The following is a 22,191-nucleotide window of genomic DNA, read 5'->3' on the forward strand; positions in this document are numbered from 1 at the left end:
TCTGTCTGTATTGGAGTCGGTAAGAGCGATGAGTGTCTCTGTATAGTATAGTGTTATAGATGCATATTATATGAGTGGCTTTTTGCAAATATTAAAATGAATTCTGTATGTGTTATGTTGCAAAGTTATGCTGTATTAATCTCTTTTAAGTAGTGTGGTAAATATAGTTTTTAAGCTATAGCATAATATTAAAATAGAAGCTATGTGATGTAAGATACTTTTTGTAACTAGCCCAAGAAATGGACAAGATAACCAAGAAAATCTTCACATACTGACAGCAAAAATTCCAAGAGAGGAATTACGACCTCCTTATTGGGACTGTTCAGACTTTCACACTTCTTCCAGACTTCTAGGAACCAAGACATCGATTTACACGATAAAGGGGTGGTGGAAACTAAGCAGAAGACATCCTTTGTTTGAAAAGAATGTTTGCATCATGTATGAGATATATGAATATGCAACGGGCTGTTGCTTTTAAGGGGTAATCCTTTGTTAGCGAGCCATGCTTTCTTGAGGAAAACCATCCAGACGTCTGTAATTCTTTGCTTTCTTTGTCCAAATTCTTATTGTTCTAATTTTTATTACTTTTTTTTTATAACTACTTTATTACTATTGAACTTTTAAAAATTTTAAACAAGCGACTGGCATTTTTCAGTATAGTACAGTATAGGATAGTACAGTGATTGATCAGCCCTCTGCAATCATGGAGACAATGGTAATTATTACCTGGTGAGGAACCCAGCCAGCACGGCACGGCACGGCTGCACACGGCGTGAGAATACGGGCATGGCATGGCACGGCACAGCTGCACACAGTGTGAGAATATGGGCATGGCATGGCATGGCATGGCATGGCACAGCTGCACACGGCGTGAGAATATGGGCATGGCATGGCATGGCATGGCATGGCACAGCTGCACACAGCGTGAGAATATGGGCATGGCACGGCATGGCACAGCTGCACACAGTGTGAGAATATGGGCATGGCACGGCATGGCATGGCACAGCTGCACACAGTGTGAGAATATGGGCATGGCACGGCATGGCATGGCATGGCACAGCTGCACACGGCGTGAGAATACGGGCATGGCATGGCACGGCACAGCTGCACACAGTGTGAGAATATGGGCACGGCATGGCACAGCTGCACAGTGTGAAAATATGGGCATGGCACGGCACGGCACGGCACGGCACAGCTGCACACAGCGTGAGAATATGGGCATGGCATGGCATGGCATGGCACGGCACGGCCCGGCTCGGCTGCACACAGCGTGACAATACTGGGCACGGCCCGGCCCGGTACGGCCCGGCCCGGCTGCACACAGCGTGACAATACTGGGCACGGCCCGGCACGGCCCGGTTGCACACAGCGTGACAATACTGGGCACGGCCCGGCACGGCCCGGTTGCACACAGCGTGACAATACTGGGCCGGCCCTGGCACGGCCGCGGCGCCCGGGCACCTTCGCGCCGCGGCCCCTTTAAGGAGCCCTGGCCAATCAGCGCAGCCCACATCCCCGCCAGGGGCCGCCCCCGAGGCCCGCCGGGAGGCCCGTACCACTCTCGCCACCCGGGGGAGTCATTTCTTCCCGCGGCCTGGCGACCCCGCTGCCGCCCCCGCCCCCCGCCCCCCGCCCCGCCCGCCCCGCTGGCTTCACTCTCGTTCAAGTTTCTCGGTTGTCGTAGAGGGCAGCAGGGGAGCTGAGGGACCCTCGCATAATCCACCGTCCCTCTCACCGCCCCCATGGCATGATGGCGCGTTCCGGCGCGGGGCGGAAGCGGCGCCGTGGCGCGGGAGGGGGCGGCATCATGGCGGCGCCGGGTGAGGCGAGGGCGGCGGGGCCGGGCCGCTATCGGTACCGCGGGGATGGGGGACGCGAGGTAACGCGTTTGTCTCTCCGCAGGCCCGCGGCTGCGTCTGGAGGCGGCGCTCAGCTTCCTGCTTCTGCTCGCCGGTGCCCAGGCCCTTGTCCCCAGCCATCGTCTGGCTGCCCGCGACCTGGCGCGGCTGCGGGCGGTGCTGGAGCGGCCCTTCACCGACGTGCGGGCCGCCTACTGCTCCATCGTGGGGCTCAGCAGCCTCGGGGTGCGGGTGGCGGACGAAAAGGTGAGCGGGGGAGGGCCCGGCTGTCGCTGCCCGGCGGCGCTTTGCTGTCTGAGGGGCTGCTGCATAGCAGCGAATGAGGAATTATTAATAGAATATCAGTTTATAGAGAGAGCTCTGCTTGGACAGGGCCGTGTGGGAAATGTAAAGCGTTTACAAAAGCGTTATATCCTTAGTAAGTACCGGAGTGTCGCTGGTAATTGGTGAGTCTCATGTGTTATTTGGATAAATCGATCTTTGTAACGTGGCCCTGGTTCTCTTGCACTCACTTCCCGTGAATGGTGGCTTCAGGGCTCGCTCCTCCGGCCCTTTGTGATGTTGCTGTGGTTATCAGTTTGCCTTGTGAATAAGTTCCCTGCCTGTGGCACATTTGGTGCACTGTACTGTTAAATAGAGTTCGCGTTAGTTTGTTTCCGTTCAAGTACTGAATTCAGGCAGCACAATTTTTATGTATAATTAATTATATATTTTTAAGGCTGGTGCTATCAACATAATTCTCACTGTGCCGTGTCTCTAAGCATTTCTAGTTTAAATATTGCAGCCTCCTCACATAGGCACACCTGCTCATGTACATGTGGATGTTTACCTGTGCTTCTGAGCTGTCAGTAGAAATTTGTTCTTTCCTCATAGATTCATCCACAGTTCTAAACCCTTTGGTCATGGTTTCTCTTTGAGTGCTGCACATAAGCCATTAACTGTGAGGCTCCTGAAGATGGGGTTCATGTTGGTGCACCCCTTGCTGTGGCCAGTTTCTGGTCATCTGTGTGCTACACTGGGAGTTGCTGCTTTCCTTTGTGTCACTGTGGCTGGATTTTTTATCAGTTCCTAGTTCTGGCAGTGACAGCACAGCCTTTGCTTCTGCAGGGAAACAGCATTCATTTATTTATTTTTTTAATTTCTCAAGGTTTGTGGTGAGACTTTTTCTGCACGGTGCACCTCTTCACAGGGTGTGGCTGTTTAAAAGGTAGAGGCAGTAAAAATAATAGCTAGGTATAACACTTGAGCATCTGTTGTGGGATGACCCACCCTCAAGATGTTTGTGTGCACTGCTAAGCTCTCCTGGAGGCTGAACAGTCCCAGCTCCCTCAGCCTTCCCTCCTGAGAGGTGCCCCAGTCCCTCATCATCCTCACAGCCCTCCAGCATGTCCTTGTCTGTCTCAGACTCGGGGGCCCAGCACTGAGCACAGCACTCCAGATGTCCCTCAGCAGGGCTGGGTGGAGGGGCAGGATCACATCCCTGACCTGCTGGCAGTGCTCTTCCCAATGCACCCCAGGCTGCCACTGGCCTTCTTGGCTCCCAGGACACTCTGCTGGCTCGTGGACAGCTTGTTGTCCACCCAGGCTTATCTCCTGGAGGGCTAGCCCATGGGTTGGACATGATTTCCCCTTGATGAATCCGTGTTGGCTACTCCTCACCTGCTTTTCCTCCACACGTTTTGAGATGAGAGCCAGGATGAGCTGTTCCTTGCCAGGGCTGGAGGGAGGCTGACTGGCCTGTGATTCCCAGTATCCTCTTCCTTGCCCTTTGTGAAGACTGAAGTGGCACTGGCTTTGCTCCAGTCCTCAGGCATCTCCTATTTTCCATGAGCTTCCAAAGATGATGGAGAATGGCTTAGCAATTATATTTGCCAGCTCCCAGAGCACCTGTGGCTCCATCCTATTGAGGCCCCTGGATTTATTTGAGGGTGTCAGGTTTTATTAAGTGATCTCTAACCTCATCCTCCTCAGCCAAGAGAAAATCTAGGAATATTCCTGGATAATGCAATCCTGTCCTGCTTGTAAAGGCCTGTGCTCCACATACTCAAAGCCCTGTAATTTCTGTATGAGCAGTTAAATTCTTGGTTATTTTCTGGCTAAAATGCATCACAGTGATCCAGCTGTCAGGTAACACAAATTAATAAGCAGTCCCATTGCTTGCCTTCATGCTGTACCTGCTTGTCCCACTTTTCTCTCTGCACTCTGAAATTCTGTATTTGTATCCATTAATGATGGTGTGATATACAGCTGGAAAGGAAGCTCCCCTACAGAATTTCTGTTCATCTGTTCTCTGTCCTGGAGGATTTGCCCTACTAAATACACCTATTAGACTTTAATTTTGATAGGCTATATAATTAAACTCAGTTTAGGTTTGAATTATGGTTGCAGTAGAACTTATGTGAAAGTTCCTTATGTCTTTTAGGAGGAACCACCCTTGTTTCTGTGCAGCACCTGGCAGAGTAGAATCTGGGGGTATAAAAATGCACAGTGTTCATGGAATTGTCTTAGAGTATCATTTAAATCTCCTCTCAGTGGTTTAAGTTAACTTCTGTTTCTCCACAGGCTGCATGCAAGTTCATCAAATCTCATGTGGACTCCAGCAGTGTTGAATCCCTCTTTTATGCTGCCCAGTCCATGCAGGTCCTGTCAGGCTGTGAGGTGAGTGTGGAGCCCTGAGTTCTGCAGACAGATACTACGAAGGAAATACTTGCCTTGATGTTTTTCTTGGGTTTATTTTATGCATAACTTTTACTTTCTTTTAGTGGACTATTCTCTGTTGTGCCTTAGGTAAATAAATGTTTGGGCGTGCTTTACACAAGGCAAAGTATAAATATGTAACACAAGTATTTATTTGGTCCAGGGTAATTCTGAGGGAATGTTTTTTAATTAAACACTGATGGCCAAGAAAAAAAGGCAGCACATTTTGTTAGAATTCTCAGGACTGTGTCAATTAGAAATTCTTTGTGTGGATGACAGACTGTTTGGGTGTTGGAACACTGCTGGGTACAGATGCAGACCAGCCTTGCTGAACTGGGGTAGGTTATCCAAGCCCTTTTTGTCATCAGTACCCCTGGCTACTTCACAAGAGGTGATGCCACATGAAAAGCAGTAGCAGATTGCCAGGATACATCTGAATGGATTATCCTGACTAATTGATGGTTGACAGCAAAACTTAAGGATTTTATCAATTAAACTAAAAACTAATGAATGATAAAAGGATTTTCCCCAGAAGCTTACAGAAGTTTACCAATCTAGTGTTGCTCCAGGAGGGAATCAGTGGTGATTTGAAGACTGTGAATCACTGTGCTCTTCCTCAGGTCACCATTTCAAATGAGACCAGGGAGCTGCTGCTGGCAGCTGTCAGTGAGGATTCCTCAGTCACCCAGATCTTCCACGCTGTTGGTGCCCTGAGTGGCTTTGGCCTTCCTTTGGCATCCCAGGAAGCCCTGAGTGCTCTCACTGCTCGGCTCAGCAAGGAGGAGAGCGTGCTGGCGTAAGTCTCACACAGGAGGGATTTGTGTGTTTATCCTGCAGGCTACTGGGTTTTGAATTCAAGACTATTTTACTGCTTAATATTTGTAATATAGATGTAGTAGAGTAGGTGCTGTGTTTTCATTTGGGGTGTTTGTCCAGTTCATTATTGTTCCTTGGGGGAAAGAAAATAAACATTTTGGGGCTATTTTGTATGATTTTGTAAATTAACTTATATATTCAGTTTAGTTCAAGGATAATGGTCAGTAAAGGGATGGTACCCCAAAAAAAACCTCTTCTTAAAAGGATTGATAACAGAATTTTTACTTTTACCCAACCATGATTCTATGTCATTTATAATGCTCTTTCTCAACCCTGTTTGTAGTTTATGGTGCTAGTTTATGGTGTAGTTTATGGTGCAGTTTCCAGCCACTGTGAGCTGGAAAATATGTGCCAGTAAGCTGAAGGAATCTTGGCATTTATCACCAAAAAAATTTGTTTCACCATGAAACAAGAGAACAGAATGTCCCTTAAAGGCCAGGGAAGAAAGGGAAACTTTAAAACTTGATTTGTTGACGAAAATAGTGGATTCCTGGAAGCCTCAGTAGAAAGTCTGGGATCTGTGTTCTGCAGGGATCAGTTTGTTCTCTGCCTTTGAGTCCTTGCAGTGCTGATGCAGCTAAAGTGACATTCTGTAATGAATGCTAAGTTCACACTAAATCACTTCAGATTCATTCTCTTGGGTGAACTGAAGGCAGGAACAGCTGTTTTACACTTCATTCAGAGTAGAAACACAGTTGCTTTGATTTAAATGGTGTTTGGCTTTTAAGGAAGGAATAATCACACACTTGTTTGATTTTGTTTGTTCTTGTTTAAGAACCATCCAGGCTTTGGAGACGGCATCTTACCTGTCCCAGCAGGCAGATCTAAGTAGCATTGTTGAGGAAATTGAGGTAGGAAGACACTGTGCTCTCTAATTATTCAGAAATTTGCTAGATTGCTTTAGAATTAAAAGATGTATTAATTGAAAAACAAAATGAAAAACCAGCCTGGCTAATTGTCTGCCTGCATGATGTGGCTTGGCTTTCAAGCAGAAAATTCCTTGGACTTTTATCTGTTTCACAGTGGACTGAAAAATAGACAATCCTGACATTTACATATAATTAAATCCACTAAAGGCTGAAGGATTTTCTTTAATCCTATTTCTAAATAACTATTACAAAATATAAAATTGATCCCATACAGATAATTCTTGATTAAAGACCTAACAGCAGAGTTAACTTCTGTGGATCCACTAGAATGCAATTTAAATTTTAATAACTCTTTCTGTCAGGATCTTGTCGCTCGCTTGGATGACCTGGGTGGAGTTTACCTGCAGTTTGAAGAAGGAATTGAGACTACTGCCCTGTTTGTTGCTGCTGCCTATAAGCTGTCAGACCATGTGGGTACAGAGCCAGCAATAAAGGAGGTCTGTACCTGCCCTTTCCTTCCTTGCACACTCCAGCTCCCAGAAAGGATCTGCTCAGTCCCTGTGGTGCAGTGCCAGAGCCTGGTGCAACTGGGTAGAACTTCTACTGCAAAAAGTATTGAGCACACTCAGTGAAAAGGGACATTGTGGAGGGAATGCTAGGAAACAGAATCTAAGAGGAAATTCCAACTTAAAGATCGCAGGCTGGATCTGTTGGTTTTTTTCCCTTTTCAAGTGTACAGAAGGAAATTGCAAGTGAAGCTTAGTTTTTCTTTGTTTATTGAGACATAGTGTTGAAAAAAAACCCTTGTTTCAGAGTTTGTTCTGGTATTTGGCACTTGTAGTACTTTCCAGCATTTCAAGGTGTTTTGCAAATGCTATTTATCTGTGAGGAAATGCAGGCACCCCAGTTTGGGGTGCCCAGAAGAAAGACAACATTACCATGTGCCTGCAGGAATCCAGATGAAAAAGCTTGTAGTCTAAGATGAAAGACTCCTGGAAGTTTCTTTTGATCTTGGTTAAGCCAGAAATCATTACTACAAGCTATCCACTTGATTTTTTTTTCACCACAAGTTAATGGAGTTAGATGTACTTTGGAGTGAGAATGGCAGCTCCCTAAAGCACGAGCCAAAAGTGGCAGGGTTAAGACTGAAGCCAGCGTAAGACATCCGAGTTCAGTCCTGGCTCTTTTCCACACTGCTGACAAACAGACTAATGCAAAGTAATTTTGATGTCATTTTGGGGTGGTGATTCTGGCTCGTGCAATTCAAACTGTCAGTGTCCAAATGATGCTTTAAAAAAGACCAATTAAGGGAAATTGGTTAGTTTTTTTCGGAATTGTGCTGTCAGAAATGCTGCTGTTGGGGCTTGAGGCTTTATCTCTGTTGAATGGTGAGAGTGCCTTTGGAATGCCACAAAACTGTCTTTAAAAATTAAGATGTAGTATTTGAAAAAATAACTCCCTGTTTTTTTTTCCCCCACAACTTCAATGAGAGTGCCAGCTGCTGATTAGGGTCGGGAGCAGTGCCATGCCCTCCACAGACATGAAAAACACTGTAGGATTTGCACTGTACAGGAGTTTTATAGCATTTGTCTGGATGCTTTCTCTAGTTGTGGTGTTGTTTGGTGTTCACTGGTACAAGCAGAAGAGTGAAGATTTGAGATACAGTTGATTTAGTTTAGAAGTGTTCTTAGCAGGTCACTAAGCTATATCCTTATTGCTTTATTTGGGATTGTCTTTGATTGTACTCATTCTCGTTAGAATTTGGCCCAAAATCCTTGGTTTGGATCAAAGTACAGGTAGCCAATCCCTCTGCTTTTCAGACTAGCAGGGAGTGATGAAAGAAGCTGAATAATGATGGCTAATGAATAATCTGCAGAGAGTGGTGCAGATGCCCTAACCCTACTGAGTCAGCCTGCAAAACCAGCTGGGGGGATGCTGTCCCACTCCTGCTTTGGAGAGAACAAATTAGCTTTGGCACATCCCAAATCCAGAGCTGGCTCTGTGCTCTTGGTGGTACTGCTTTAAAGCTAATCCTCTTAGCTTGAGGACACTGCTGAGCCTAAGGGGATAAGCCTGCATGGGCCTAGACTGGCTCCTTCCAGAGCCATTGGGATGCTTTGTTCCATGGCCTTCCCAGCCAGGACATCAATCCTGGTTCTGCTTCACTGTATGAAGACAATTGTCTTTTTGTAGCCACATGCAGTCTGGGTAGTTGAGCTGATGACATCTTTTTACTCTGAAACACATCACTTGCAGAGGTGGATCTGTATTCTGCTTTTCCAAGTTCTTGAGACAGTTCCAGCCATTGTGGTTGGAGCCTCCTAGCCAAGAATAAGAATGCATATGAAATTCCAAAGGTAGATAATTTTGGGTTGTCTCATAATTTGAATGTTTTTAAAGCAAGTGGAAAATTAAACAGTCTTTTATGAATGATGTTTCCATTAATAACATAATACTGAGCCAGTTTGCAATGTTGTGGGAAGCTGCTGGTGCTTATATGTGGTTGGTTTTTCCTCTTTCAGGATCAGGTTATCCAGCTGATGAATGCAATTTTTAGCAAGAAGAACTTTGAGACACTCTCGGAGGCCTTCAGCGTTGCTCGTGCTGCAGGTGCCCTGTCCCAGAACCGCTTCCACTTGCCCATCATCGTTGTCCCTGATGGGCCTGCAGCTGTGTCTCATCACCAGCCCCTGCTCAGGGTAAGGCCTTAGCCCCAGACCTTGGCTCAGTCTGTGGTGTTGTAGCTCTGGGCTCACTGAAAGTGTAAGCTGATGTCTTTCACTTTTAGCTCTGTGACTGAGGCTCCAGCAGATCTGGGATTGTAGTGCTTTTGTGAAGTGATTCTTAGGAACCTCGTCTTACCAGGGCTCACCAGGCACTGCCTCAAGAAGGCAACGTGTGGAAGTCAGCTCTTCACCTTCCCTGTTGTGTTAGAAAGAACAAGGGAGGCTGGGATGCTGAGGAGGGGAGAGCTCTGGGTCTGTAACACAGAGGGGCACTGAGTTGTCTGTGCTCCTGCATTCCTTCTGGGACAGTGAAGAAATGCTCACAGAAATGCTGTTTTTTCTCTCGCAGCTTCAAGTGACCAACGTTATGTCCCAGCTACTGACTCAAGTTTCTGTAAAGCTTGACCAAGCCAAGTCTGTGTCTAGCAAAGCCACTGTCCTTCAACAGCTACCATTTACTCTCTCTGGGTAAGAAAATAAGATTATTTTTAGAGTAAGACAAACAGGTGTTATTTAAGTAACGTTGGACTTAGTTTTCCATAAGTGTTTTTCCACCAAACAAATGTTTCTGTGATAGAAAACTCAAAATGCTGTGGTTGTGTTTTGTTAGTGTAGAGTGACTGATCACATTTGATGGTGATGGTGAATTTATGTTGGTTTTTCTTTTGACTGGGAGTGGGAAATTCCAATATTCTTTTGACTTTGGTTGGCTTTGAAGAATTCTTTTCCTGCTGCACTTAGCAATGTTAGTTTTGTGCTGTGTTTGTTTACCTACTTAATGTAGCATAATTGGAGTCTTAACACCTTGGGTTTTTTTGTTACAGAGATTTCTTTGAGCTGAACTTCATGAATGTGAAACCTGCTAGTGGATATTATGATTTCTCTATCAGTGTAGATGGAGATAAGCGATTTATTGCTAACAAAGTTGAGGTGGGTGTGCTCTTTGATGTATTTTTATTCTGTGCTTATTCACTGAAATAGCTTTTTATTTATACTTGTGAAAGATGTTGCCAGTTGTATGGAATTTTTATCACATGCTTTTCTGTAATGCGTTGGATTTTGACTCGGGATTATGGCCAGCAACCAGATTAATACATGATCAAAAGGGATTTGTGTGAATTTCAAACCTGTCTTATCACTTAGATGCTGATCTGACAGCATGTGAACAAAGGGTGACAGTGGAAGTGTTTATATGGCAGCCCTAAGTCAATATGCAGAAATGATTTCCAAGTGTTAGTTCTTCAGAGCATTCCAGAGTTGAGCCCATAAATCTCAAGGGTTGGCTGTCAGTTGTCTGGGGGTTGTCTGTGTGGAAGCTGAGCATTTGTTGTTGTCTGTTTGTATAAGCTCTAGAGCCCTAGAAGAGAGTTGGGGGGTCTTTTGGGGGTTTTTTTGGCATTTCCAAACCGTGTATATGGTGAAGATTTTGTAGTGGAGAAGCAGTGACCAAAGCAAATGAAGTCTTCTTTTCATGCACACACAGCCCTTTTTTGGTGGCAGAAGCTCTTAGACCTCACCTTTCTGAAGAGCAGTTTTATATAAACATTAGGAGTTTTCCTTTCCTCAAGTTTCTAACAGTGAGAGGAATGTGACCTCTCTGACTGTTCATGCAGTCCCCCCAGTGTCAACAGCTGAGAATGCTCTTCTCCAAAGAGGTCCATTCCCAGGGTTAATTTGTGCCCTCAATCACCTATTTAAGGAAACAATTAGCATTTCAAGTCTTCCAATGTATTTCCCTTGGAGTGGAGGAAGACACAACTGCTGACCTTTACTCTGAGTATCAAATTGGCTCTGTCAGTGGAGCAGTAATGGCACTCAGGGGTGTCAGAAGGGGCTGGATTGTCCTGCTTAAGCTGGAGCTGGCACAGGGAGGCACCGGCAGGAATGTATTAGCGCTGGCAGCTTTGTGGGAACCGCTGCTAATAAGACACATTGTTACGGGGGAGGACTGCTGGGGAGCTGCTTTTTCCTTACTGTTATTAGCATTAATTGTCCTTAATGCACCGTCGTTTTGACAGTAATGAGCTAAACCAGTGGGTTATTACTCAGGCAGAGACTACATTTCCTGGCATTAAAATATTTGAGAGATGTTTGTGTACTGTGCAGTTGGAGGGGCTGTGTGCAGCAGCTCTGAGTTGCCTTCACACAACTTTTTTAAAATTAATATCTTAGTCCATCTTTCTCCACACCCATCTTGGAACAAATTAAGGCTTTACTAAAGTTAGCCTGAATCATCTGCATGTTAATGGATCCATTCTGGGGGGTAGCCTCTCTCTTAAATTATACTTTTTGTTGTAAAGGAACTGCCAAGATGACTGTGTTTGAAGTCTGACCTGAATAGTTTAGTTAATGTTTTTGCATACTTTTCCTACAGGTTCTCTGAATTATTTTTCAGGCTGAGGGTGTGGGGCTGGCTCACATGAGCAAACCTGTAATAACAAATTGTAGTATAAGATGAAAAATGTCTTGGCAATGAAACTTCAATTCTCTAGGGGAGCATTTATAAGCTGTGAGAACAAATGTGCTAATTAAAAACTACAGACTGCAGTAACTGCTTATGTTTGAGAGAAGAATTGAAATCAGTCAAACCCACTCGGCTCAGTGCCTGAATGGGCTGTGGTTTGGGGCTGGGGAAAGGGCAGGAAATCATTTCTCTACTTGGGGTTTATACTGCACTTAGCACAGAGGAGTTTGATAAATGGCAGGGCCTTATTGGCTGCCCTGCACTAAGGGGTAAGTGCTGTGACTCTGCAGGAAAGCTTGCTGGACAAAGTGCAGGTCTGCAGGAATGCTTTGGCATTTGCCTGCTGGTAATAAAATCAAAGGAAACCTGTTGGGCTTTAGGAGCCAACAGAGGCAGAACTGTTGCTGTCCAGAGACCTCTTGTCTCAAATTGCTGTCCAGAAAGTAGGACATGTGCACAGGCAGTGTGAAGTTGTATCATATGTGATGTAATCTTTAATAGCTAGCTTCTGCTAGTTCAGAAGGAAAACTAGTTGGATCTGGGTAGTTGGACTATTTCATTCAAAACAGCTCCCTCAAGGACAGCTAATTCCAGCATGCCTGAGAAGTTGGTGTCAGCAGAGCTGGCTGCTTGTGCAGGGAGGAAGGGGATGGGTCAGTGACTGGTGCTGGAGCTTTGCCAGAAGGGAAATTGCTGTAGATCCTTCTGTGCAGGTTAGGCTCTGACTTGGGCTTAGTTGTAAGACCTTCTTTAAAGAAGAGGGACTGAAGAGCTAAAGCATCTGCAGTGAACTTGGCCATAACTGGTGTATGTAGCGTGCTCTGAAGAATTTTCTATTGTGTTTTGTTGCAGCTGAAAGTAAAAGTTTCCACAGAAGTGGGGATTACTAATGTAGATCTTTCTACCGTGGATAAAGATCAGAGCATTGCACCAAAAACAACCAGGTAAAACAGCATGGGGTGTGTGATCCTGGAAGGGCAACTGGCTCTAGACTAGAGCCTTGGCTTCTCTGAGCACCAGGCCTTCTCTTGCAAGATCATCTCAGTTCTGTGTGGTTTTTTTCCTCCTAGGGTAGCTTACCCAGCCAAAGCCAAGGGCTCATTCATTGCTGACAGCCATCAGAACTTTGCTTTATCCTTCCAGCTTATAGATGTGAACAGTGGAGCTGAGCTCATCCCTCACCAGGTTAGGACAATTTTTGTCATTGCTGTGTTACCAAGATGTTCCATCATGAAGCATCTGATGTGACAGTTGCTCTTGAAAAGAGATCATAGGTTTTGAGAAGCCTTATGTTTCTGACATGTACTGTGAAGATCACTGATCTCACTGGATGGGAGATTCACTTCATTTGTTTTGTCTGTCTGTTAAATGAAACCTCTCCTGGCTCTGGTATTTTGTCATATTTAACTCCACAGATTGAGTGCACGTAGCCTGCCCTGTAAGAGCACACTTCTGATTTTTTTTAATGTAGATTGCTGGCTGAAAAGTCCTTGAATGTTATGATCTTCCTTGCAGACTTTTGTTCGACTTCACAACCAAAAGACTGGCCAGGAGGTGGTGTTTGTTGCAGAACCAGACAGCAAGAATGTATACAAATTTGAACTGGATACCTCTGAAAGAAAGACTGAATTTGACTCTGCCTCTGGGACCTACACTCTTTACCTGATCATTGGAGATGCCACTCTGGAAAATCCAATCCTTTGGAATGTGGTATGTAGCTGGAGGTGGGGTGATGTGGTTTTGTCGTTACTGACAGTCTAACAGGAGGGCATGGTACAGGCTTGGAAGCAAAAAGCTCAAATGTTTTGTTCTTTTTAGTGAACCAGAATACTTTTGGCCATTTGTGGGCTCTGAGGTTTGCTGTTCTTTGCAAGTTTTAAGTAAACATCAAAGCAAGAGAGAAATAAACATTAATTTCAAGATGTGGTGGTGCAGAAACTTCAGAAGGTTTATGGGTTTGATGCAATTTCATGGCAGGCTCTCAAGATTTAACCTTTCTGTTCTTTCTCTGCTGGAAATAAGTCCAATTCTTAATGATGGGTGAGTGATACTACTGCCCCTGTTTAGGAGAGGCTGCTTCTTAAAAAATATGGTGTCTTTTTCTCAATTTCCTTTTAAAATTGTGTAAATTGTAAGTTGTCAAATAAGGAAGTAGAGCACAGTAATGGAATAGGGTTTATGGTTTTAGATCTAAGTGCTTGAAGCTGCACGATTTCATTTCAGGCTGATGTTGTGGTCACATTCCCAGAAGAGGATGCACCATCCACAGTCCAGTCCAAGAACCTCTTTGTTCCCAAACCTGAAATCCAGGTACAGTCAAGATTATATGTGGAGATGAGGGCTTGGTGTTATGTGTTCTCATCATCATTTATTTGTAAGTAATGTAATTAAAGGAAGACCAGAGTTACTGCTTAATGGAAAGAAATTTGTTGGAGTTCTCTGGTGTATGAATAAAAAAGTTGTGTGTTCTAGCTATGAGGGAGCAACTGGTGTCAGTGAAAAGACTCAAATGTGAAAATTTGGCCAGGTAAGCACCACAGAAAGGTCTCTGTTCATTCCAGCCATCTGGGCTGATGTCAAGCTAACAAGTGCTTCTGTGAGTGCAAGGAAAAGTTAACTGTGCAAGAAATCAAACATGCAGAGACTGGAATAGACACTGTGCTAACGAGTCAGTCTGTGCCTTAGGAAGAACGGCTCTCACCCAGAGGAACCTGTGAGAGCAGCACTAGGGCTGCAGCTTGGGAGCAGAGGAGCTGCTCTGTTGGAACACTCCTGCTCATGAGTTGGTTTTGTTTGTTTGCAGCACCTCTTCAGGGAACCTGAGAAGAGGCCTCCCACTGTGGTCTCCAACACTTTCACAGCACTGGTTCTCTCCCCACTGCTTTTGCTGCTCATCTTGGTGAGTGAACGGGGTCACAGAAGAACAACACTTCTTTGTATCCAGTGAGAGTCACTTAGGAGGTTGAACAGCTCAACTTCTTGCTAAAACTCTTGGTTAATCATGACTGGAATCACAGCTAGCAGCTGTCAGTGCAGTACACTGGTCTGGTTTGATTTTGAGGTTATAGTCAAAGCAGAGCAACACTGCTGCCAAGTTGAAGTAGGTGGATGAGTTTCTTCAGTGTGCTTCAGCTGGGGATGGTGAATAACAGTGGGCAGATTAAGTTACAATAACATTAGACTTCCACGGCAAAAAGGCATTTATTCTGCCTCACATGTAATAAATCCATCACAAAATCTGTGTTACTTAATCCTATCAGATTGAATTCCATTTATGGACATTTGAGTATCTGTAGTTGAAGCATCCCTGCTACTCACTGTTTCATCAGGTCAGTGCTTTGAACTTAATGCAATAAAAATCTCACTGAGACAAGTTAAATTATTCCTTATTTGGAATATGAAAGTGATTCCAACAGTAATTTCCCATTAGCCAATCTCAGTGAAAGGTGGCATTCAGGCAATTGTGTCCTCTGGTCTGTGGAGTTCACAATATACAAGTTGATGAGACTTTAATGGAAAAACTCACTGTTGCTGCTCTTCTTTTCCACCCTTCATGCCTTTATCTTTTGTAGTCAAAAGGTATAAATGTTACTGTGAGCAAACATCTTGTATCCGTAGCTGTTCTTTGGATGAGTCCAAAATGAGAGCATTACCTTTTTTTTTTTAATGGAAATTAATTCAAGTGTGTAGAAATAGCAGTTTGTTTTTCACTATTTAAATTTGGAGCAGTCCTCTCATCAGTTTAAGATATTTGAGGAACTGCATTAGGGCAGTCAGAAGTAACAGGAGACATTTCAACTAACGGAGCTCAACAATGCTGCATTTAGCAAAATTACTACTGTCTCCCCTTGCAGTAGTAAACAAGGGCTTCTGTAGAGAATACACTGAAGATCTTAAACACGCTTGAAAGATGTTGAAGCTTAAAATAAAAGTTTGTGTTTACAAGGCTGTTTAACTCCAATTTTGTTTCTTTTCCTTTTTAGTGGATCAAGATTGGTGCCAACATCTCCAACTTCAGCTTTGCTCCCAGCACCATTGTTTTTCACTTGGGCCATGCTGGTAAGTGTCAGAGGCTTTCTGTGTGTTTGACCTCCTCACCTGGGAGTTACAGATGAGAGCCTGTGGTTAATGGGCTCGTAGTCTATTAACTCTAATGACATAACAGCATAACACTTGTTCTCTTGTTTCCATCTGCCTTCCTGCTTTTCATGATTGTTAATATGGTGATAAACCTGTTTTGGCCATCAGCTTAAACAGCCATCATTATCTGGGCCCCTCTCTCACTCCATTTATCTGTACTTAATAGAACTTCTTATTTCCAGAGGTCACACTTTACTGCATGTTTATCCTCGGAGAGTGGGGAGGTTCTGTGGGGATTGAGACCTGCAGGACTCTCAACAGTGAAAAGCTGCATCTTTTCTTTAAAGCTCTTCCCATAAAAGCACTTCTGGTTCTTTGGCTGAACCAGATTTTTTCATCAGTTTTATTGTGTCCTTGGTTACACAGTTATTTACTGTCTTGGTAGAATTTCAAAAGCATTGCAGGTTGGGAGAACATTGAATTGATTTCCAAATGTCACTATGTTTCCCAGTCCAAGTCAGGTTACTTGGAAGCTTTATAAAGCTGTTAGCCCTTACAGATGTGTGAGGTTAATACCCACTATTGAAATCCAGAGTATTCTCCTCTTTTTAGTAGCCCTTAATGTCTATAATACGTCCATAATTCTGCCACAGGAGAGTTGGTTGCAAGCTGTCAGTGTCACATTTTCACTCCAGAATGGGAGCCCAGATGCCTTCATTCCCTGGCATAATATGTGGCCTTTAGAGCTGCCATTCAGAGCTTCAGAGAGGAGATAGGAACCAAATGCTTAGGCCTGGCAGTACAGTTGTTCTGAGGATGACAAATGGTTGGTCTTTGAAATGCAATTTCAGCCATGAGCTGTCTCTTTTTTTCCCCCAGCAATGTTGGGACTCATGTATGTCTACTGGACTCAGCTCAACATGTTCCAGACTCTGAAGTACTTGGCCATTTTGGGTGGCATCACATTCCTGGCAGGCAACAGGATGCTGGCTCAGAAAGCTGTGAAGAGGTAAGGAGGGGACAGAGCATCAGTGGGGAGGAGATCACAGGGTGCTGCTGTGTGTCAGTGGCCACTGCTTTGGGCTCTTGGACCTTGTGTGTTGGGCTGGGCTGCTCAGCCCCACTTCCCTGCCTCTTGAACTGAGCAGGGCAGTGAGGGGCTGTCCCCAGGGAGCAGCTCCTGCAGAAAGAATTGGCCATGTGGCATGTGCTGAAGGAAGCTCTTAGAGTAGTGTCAGATTATGGAAGCCACTATAAATGTAGGAGAGGCCCAACTATTTGGGAGCTCTGCTTGTGATAAAGGTTTTAAGAGGAGGAAGGTAAGGTGGGACTAAATTACTGCTGTGTTCCTCTAGCTAAGGGGTGACTGTAGGGAAAAGGGAAGCAGCTGCTTATCAGTTGTGCAGCAACAGACAAGAGGCAACTAACACTAGCAAACCCAGAGGAAATTCTGCTAGGTATCAGGGATACAGCATTTCTTTCTGTACTGGACTGGATTCATTCTGCACACCTGTGTCTTCTGCCACACGGTGTCTCGTGACTGCCCTGGCGTGGGCAGCCAGAAGTTAGCTGTCCCAAGCTGCCAGTGCAGTGCCATGGTTAGAAGGTCACCCCATTCCCTCTCCTTCACTTCTACCACAGTTTCCATGTGAGACTTAAGCTTTTGTACTAATGTAGCATTTGACTTTGAAGATGATTTACTGACCTGCTTTGCCATCATACCTGTGCTTTCCTTACTTTCCCCTTTTTGAGCTGCTGCATACCTACCTGCATAGATATCCCTGGGGTCTCACCTTTTTGATTACACTCTATTAAAACCAGGACAAGAGCTGTAAAAAAACCCATAAGAATATAATTTTCAGGAGGGTTGCATTGATTGGTTTTCTTTAAAACATTTCTACATTTTTGGCTATGTCCAGGAGGATGATTAATGTAATTAGCCATTTTCATACTGTCCTCCCAGCTTTCTCAGCCTTGATCCCTCAGATGTTAAGCTCTCTCCACTGTGGCATTTTACTGAGTTAGCATAACTTCCTATGGGAATTTTGTTGCCCCTGGGACTGTTATGTCATTTAATAATGTTTTCTTTTTCATTGAAAGAGTAATGAGACATTGTTATTAAGTACAGATTGCCTAGGATACAGATTTGGGGGAAAATAATACAATGAAGCAAATTTCTAAGTGTCTTGGCTCAACCAGGGCTTCTGTTAGCACATAAATGCAGGTGGTTGGTTCCTGCTTCAAACCACTGCGGGGGGTGTCCGTGTGCTTTTTCACTGTAAATGACACGAAGCTGCAACTACAATGGCAAATTTGAAAGTAGAACTTCTCTCTGAGGCTAAAGTTAAACCCTTTGTACACGACTTTAATGTTCAAAAAGACATCTTCTTGTGAAGGCAGTGCCCGCCTGTCTCAGATGCTGAAGTGCAGTGACAATTAACCAGATTGCACTTTGAGGCAGAGCTGTGGAGGCCAGCAGCAGGCGTGGGAAGGAGAGGGAAGGGGGCTGCCTGTATAAACCATCTTGTTACAGAAGTTACCAGAAGGCCTGGTTTTGCTTTTTGCATTTCTGTCACTGGGTCTGGTTCCTGGAACAGGCCTGCTTTCTTCCTTCCTGTCTTCTCTGAACCTTTCTCCCTCTCTCCTTTTGGCAGGATCGCTGCAGAGCAGAGCAGTAGGTTGGCAAAGTATAGAACGCTGCGGTAAAAGGGGGTTTGCTAGTGACCAGCTCTTCAGGAAGTAAGGGCCTTTTTGGATTTTGCCTTTCCCTGGGCATGCTGCCTGTTTCATTTCACCTCATCACTCACTCCTTTGACAAAAAGTATGTGAGCTGAAGCTGCTTCCCCCAACATTGCTTAGTGGGCTTTAAAATCAGTCCTTGGGTGCCCTGGCTGCAGCTGGGTTGGGTATATTAGCAGGACATGTTCTCTGAGGTTAAATTGCATTTGTGTGATTGCCTGAATTATCTCAAGTCTGTGTGGTGATATGTGCACATGTAAATATGCTGTTGTGGGCATCAAGCGGCTCTCGGGTGATGAAATAAAACAATATTATTGCTCCAATAAATAATTAGCAATGTCAGCTGGAGGAGACCATGATGAAAGTGGCTGACACTGGTGCTGTTCCCGCCCTGCTGCTGATACTCCCTATCCCTACCTGCAGTATTCTGGCTATGCAGCTGCCAGGCACTCTGCCTGCTGGATTGCATCCTCATTTGGTGTGGTGAGAGCTCTGTGCAGCAGAGCCAGGTCAGCACCACCTCTCTCAGCTGAGAACACGAGCCAGTGCCAGGTCACCCTCCATTAGACTGAACTGGTCATGATGGTGAGCCACGGCAGCAGCAGCTCCCAGCCCCCTCCATTCCATACAGTCATGTGCTGGGTCTCCATTGCCATTTGCCAGGAGAAAGCCATTTGTTTCCTTTCATTCCGAGAGGTAAGGTCCCAGTTTGCTCTGTGCACTGTGGTGTAGGAGGCAGGACTGCCCAGTTCTGAGTGTGTGTGCATGGGGGCTTCATTCCTTTTCAGTGTACTGGTTTGTTGTGGGGAAAGGAAGAGTCTGTGGGATGTGTCCTGTGATGACACAAATCACTGTACGATGTGCTGCACAGGTACATCTGAGCATCTGCTTCCCCTGACATCCACAGTCAGTGCTCCAGGCATGTGGGGAGTTGAATGGAGCCCAGTTTCTGTGGTGCAGATCAAAACCAGCACTGGGAGGTTGTGCCACACAAATGGTGTGCACTGTGGTGAGAGCTCCTGTCTGCAGATCAGGGAGCATGCAGGATGATTGCATGGAAGTTACCTGTGGAAAATTAGGCATCATGTCCCTCAGAAAAACACCCTTTTGCTGTCTTTTCTCTCCCTGGAGTGTTTTGAGGTACTTGAGCACAGAACAAGCTGCAGCAAGTAACTGGAAAGGAACTGGAGGTGGCTGTCACTTGTCCTTTTGGCTGCTGTGTTTGCTGTTCAGGCTCCTGGATGCTTCTCTTTAACATCACTTTGGGCCAGTGGTTTACAGCTTTTTAGTGGCCTGTTACCAAGTACCTCATGAGTGTTCTCCACAGCCTGCATGTTTCCTGTTTCTCAGGCTAGTATTTTAACTCCTTCATTCCTTATGGGCTGTAAGTAGCCTAGAGGATCGTGGAATCACAGACTGCTTTGGGTTGGAAGGGATCTTAAGGTCCACTAGTTCCAACCCCCCTGCCATAGTCAGGGACACCATCCCCTAGACCAGTTTGCTTAGGGCCACATCCACCCTTGGCCTTTAACAAATTCCAGAGATGGGGCAACAACAGCTTCTCTGGGCAACCTGTGCCAGTGCCTCACCACATTCTGAGTTTAAAATTTCTTCCAAACATCTAATCTAAACCTGTCCTCTTTCAGTTTAAAACCACTGCCCGATCTGCCTGTATAAAACACGCCTCTCACTCCTTTTCATAAACCCCCTTCAAGTCCTGCATGGCCACAGTGAGGCCTCCCTTGGGCCTTCTCCAGGCTGAGCATCCCCAGCTCCCTCAGCTTTGCCTCAGAGCAGAGGGGCTGCAGCTCTCAGAGCATGTCTGTGGCCCTAAGATCTTGCAAATACCTTAATATCCACGAACCCTAAGTTAGATTTTGCTGCCGTGTGCAGTCACAAGTATTTTTCCTCACTGCTGAGTTTTCTGATGCCCCAGCTATGTCAGTTAAGAGTGTCATGCCATGTGTGCCTGTCTGGCATCATGGAAGGCAAAAGGACCTCAAAAGGTTGGGTTTGCTGTGCTAACCCTGCTTGATCTTCCTGGGGAGATGAAGATCTTTGTGTTAACATGGACCAAGGATTGCCAGCAGATGGATCAGCCCTGTTCAAAGAAGTTAAGGTACTTGCAGGCTTTGCCTTCAGCCTAGTTTTTTTTTGTTTTTTTTTTTTTTTTTTTTTTTTTTTTTTTTTTTTTGTTCAGTTCTGTAATTTAATGGACATTCATCCCTTTTGCACCAGAAATCAATCTTCATTTTCTCTGACCATTTCCATGCTCCTTGAATTCCATCCCCCATTCCAGAGCAGTACTGGGTCATCACTCAGATAAGCTGCTTTGGGGAAGTTTGTCCAACAAGCTGCTTTTGAGAAAGAATGATGGGTTTGGGGACACTTTTACTGTACAAGCAAGTGCTTTGTTGCCTAGAAGAGTTAATTTTTTTTTCTTTTTTCTTTCCAGGACACACTAGTACCAGATGATGGAAGAAATGTGGAAAAACAAAGCAAATGCCTTCAGAGCAGAAGTGAATAAATAACTGAAAGGCCAGAAGAAGGAAGGCAGAAGATAATTCTTTTTTATATATTAAGTCAAAAGGGTGCCAGTTAAACTTTTTTTAAAATCTTTATTTTCATCATTGTGTTCATGCTACTGGAGTGCTTTTCATATGAATCTGGAAAATCTTTTCTTCCCTGGATCCTCTCCCCTTCTCCCAGGACATTTGAATTTCTTTTTGAGAAAAAGAAAGAAGAAAATACAAATCTGCTTTTCCCCAGGTGCCCTTTCCTCATCCTAAAGATTTGTGAATAAAGAGGAGGAAAGGATGGTCCTGAGTGTTGTGTTTTGGCTGTCTCAGAGGTGGTGATTGGAAGCTGGGTTCACATGAGAATGAAAAGAGCTTTTTCTGGTGGGTAATTTTGTGTGTGAGTCATTGCTGAGTGTGAAGCTTCCTGTTCTTTCATGTCCTTTCCCTGGGGGCTGTTTTTATTGGGGGGGACTTCCCTCCTGCCTGTCCCTTGGGTGAGGCTGTGGCTGCCTTTCTCCACTGAAGCCTTGTCTCTCTCTCCAGGCTGTGCCCAGCTGCTCTGGGCCCTTGGGCTCAGGCCTGGTGGAGCCAGCTGTGCTGCTGGTGTGCCTGGCTGGGTCTGACCTGGCAGCTTTGGGGGTCCTGTGGGGTCTTCACTTTCTTTCCAGCCTCTGGCAGTAACCTTCTCACTCCAAATACGAGTTTGATCAGGTTGTTGCTTCTGGCCTTCTATGAAACCAAAAGCCAGGTGTCTGCTGCTTGCCATGTGGCCATGTTTGAGTTACTCAAACTCTCATTTCCCACTTAATTACTCCCTTCAGGACCACCAAGCAGTGCTGAGGCAGCAGCTTTGGGTGTTACTGAAGGACTCACAGATAGTAATAACCAAAGGCCTAAATCTCCTCCTGATGAGCACCTTTCACATGGAAAACTTAACAGTTGCTCCCTCCCCTGCTCATGTGCATCCTGTGTCAAGGGTAGTTGCTTTAAAGGCCTTTATCAAATGTCTTCTGGAAATCCAGGAAAATTACATCAGCAAGCAAGCATGTGGATAAAGGGTGTGGAGCTGAATCCTCCAAAGCATTTCACGTGTGTGAGACATGACCCCACTTTATTAAATCCACCTTGTCTCTTCCCCATGCTGTTGCTCACACTTAGCTCACTGTTCCTGCTCTATGCAGCTGTTCCTACCTGCTGGTTCAGTGTAAACATTAGGGTGGGCCCACAGAGGTTTAATGAACTTCTTTGACCTCCTCTGGCACTCCTTCAAACACCAGATCTCGGGCTGCATTCGAGTCCTCTGGGGCTAGAGGAGTTTTAGACAAGAAATAACTAAGCTACTATTCATAGTCATTTAACCTG

At 45.1% G+C, this 22,191-nt stretch overlaps 1 protein-coding gene across 2 annotated transcripts; it reads left to right on the forward strand.

Annotated features, from left to right (window-relative positions):
- Positions 1-1,700: 1,700 nt before the first annotated feature.
- On the forward strand, positions 1,701-21,128 carry RPN2 (ribophorin II). 2 transcript variants are annotated; one of them, XM_068207536.1, is made up of 18 exons: positions 1,701-1,820; positions 1,903-2,105; positions 4,422-4,517; positions 5,177-5,352; positions 6,208-6,283; positions 6,664-6,798; positions 8,824-9,000; positions 9,377-9,495; positions 9,852-9,957; positions 12,344-12,435; positions 12,562-12,676; positions 13,007-13,201; positions 13,715-13,801; positions 14,295-14,390; positions 15,475-15,550; positions 16,451-16,580; positions 18,226-18,318; positions 20,773-20,940. In XM_068207536.1, the coding sequence occupies exons 1-17, from the start codon at positions 1,748-1,750 to the stop codon at positions 18,275-18,277; spliced, it is 2,004 nt and encodes a 667-aa protein (XP_068063637.1). In that variant the 5' UTR covers positions 1,701-1,747; the 3' UTR covers positions 18,278-18,318; positions 20,773-20,940. The 2 variants fall into 2 exon arrangements, with proteins under 2 accessions (XP_068063637.1, XP_068063638.1); XM_068207537.1 differs by lacking the exon at positions 18,226-18,318 and having other exon boundaries at positions 20,766-21,128.
- Positions 21,129-22,191: the final 1,063 nt, after the last annotated feature.

Source organism: Anomalospiza imberbis, chromosome 17, assembly GCF_031753505.1.
Source record: "Anomalospiza imberbis isolate Cuckoo-Finch-1a 21T00152 chromosome 17, ASM3175350v1, whole genome shotgun sequence".
Lineage (NCBI taxonomy): Eukaryota > Metazoa > Chordata > Aves > Passeriformes > Viduidae > Anomalospiza > Anomalospiza imberbis.

Coding starts and splice junctions, on each gene's coding strand:
- RPN2 (XM_068207536.1), top strand. CDS start 1,748: ATGATGGCGCGTTCCGGCGCGGGGCGGAAGCGGCGCCGTGGCGCGGGA. Junction 9,496..9,851: donor CTACCATTTACTCTCTCTGG/GTAAGAAAATAA, acceptor TTTTTGTTACAG/AGATTTCTTTGAGCTGAACT. Junction 15,551..16,450: donor TTTTCACTTGGGCCATGCTG/GTAAGTGTCAGA, acceptor TTTTTCCCCCAG/CAATGTTGGGACTCATGTAT.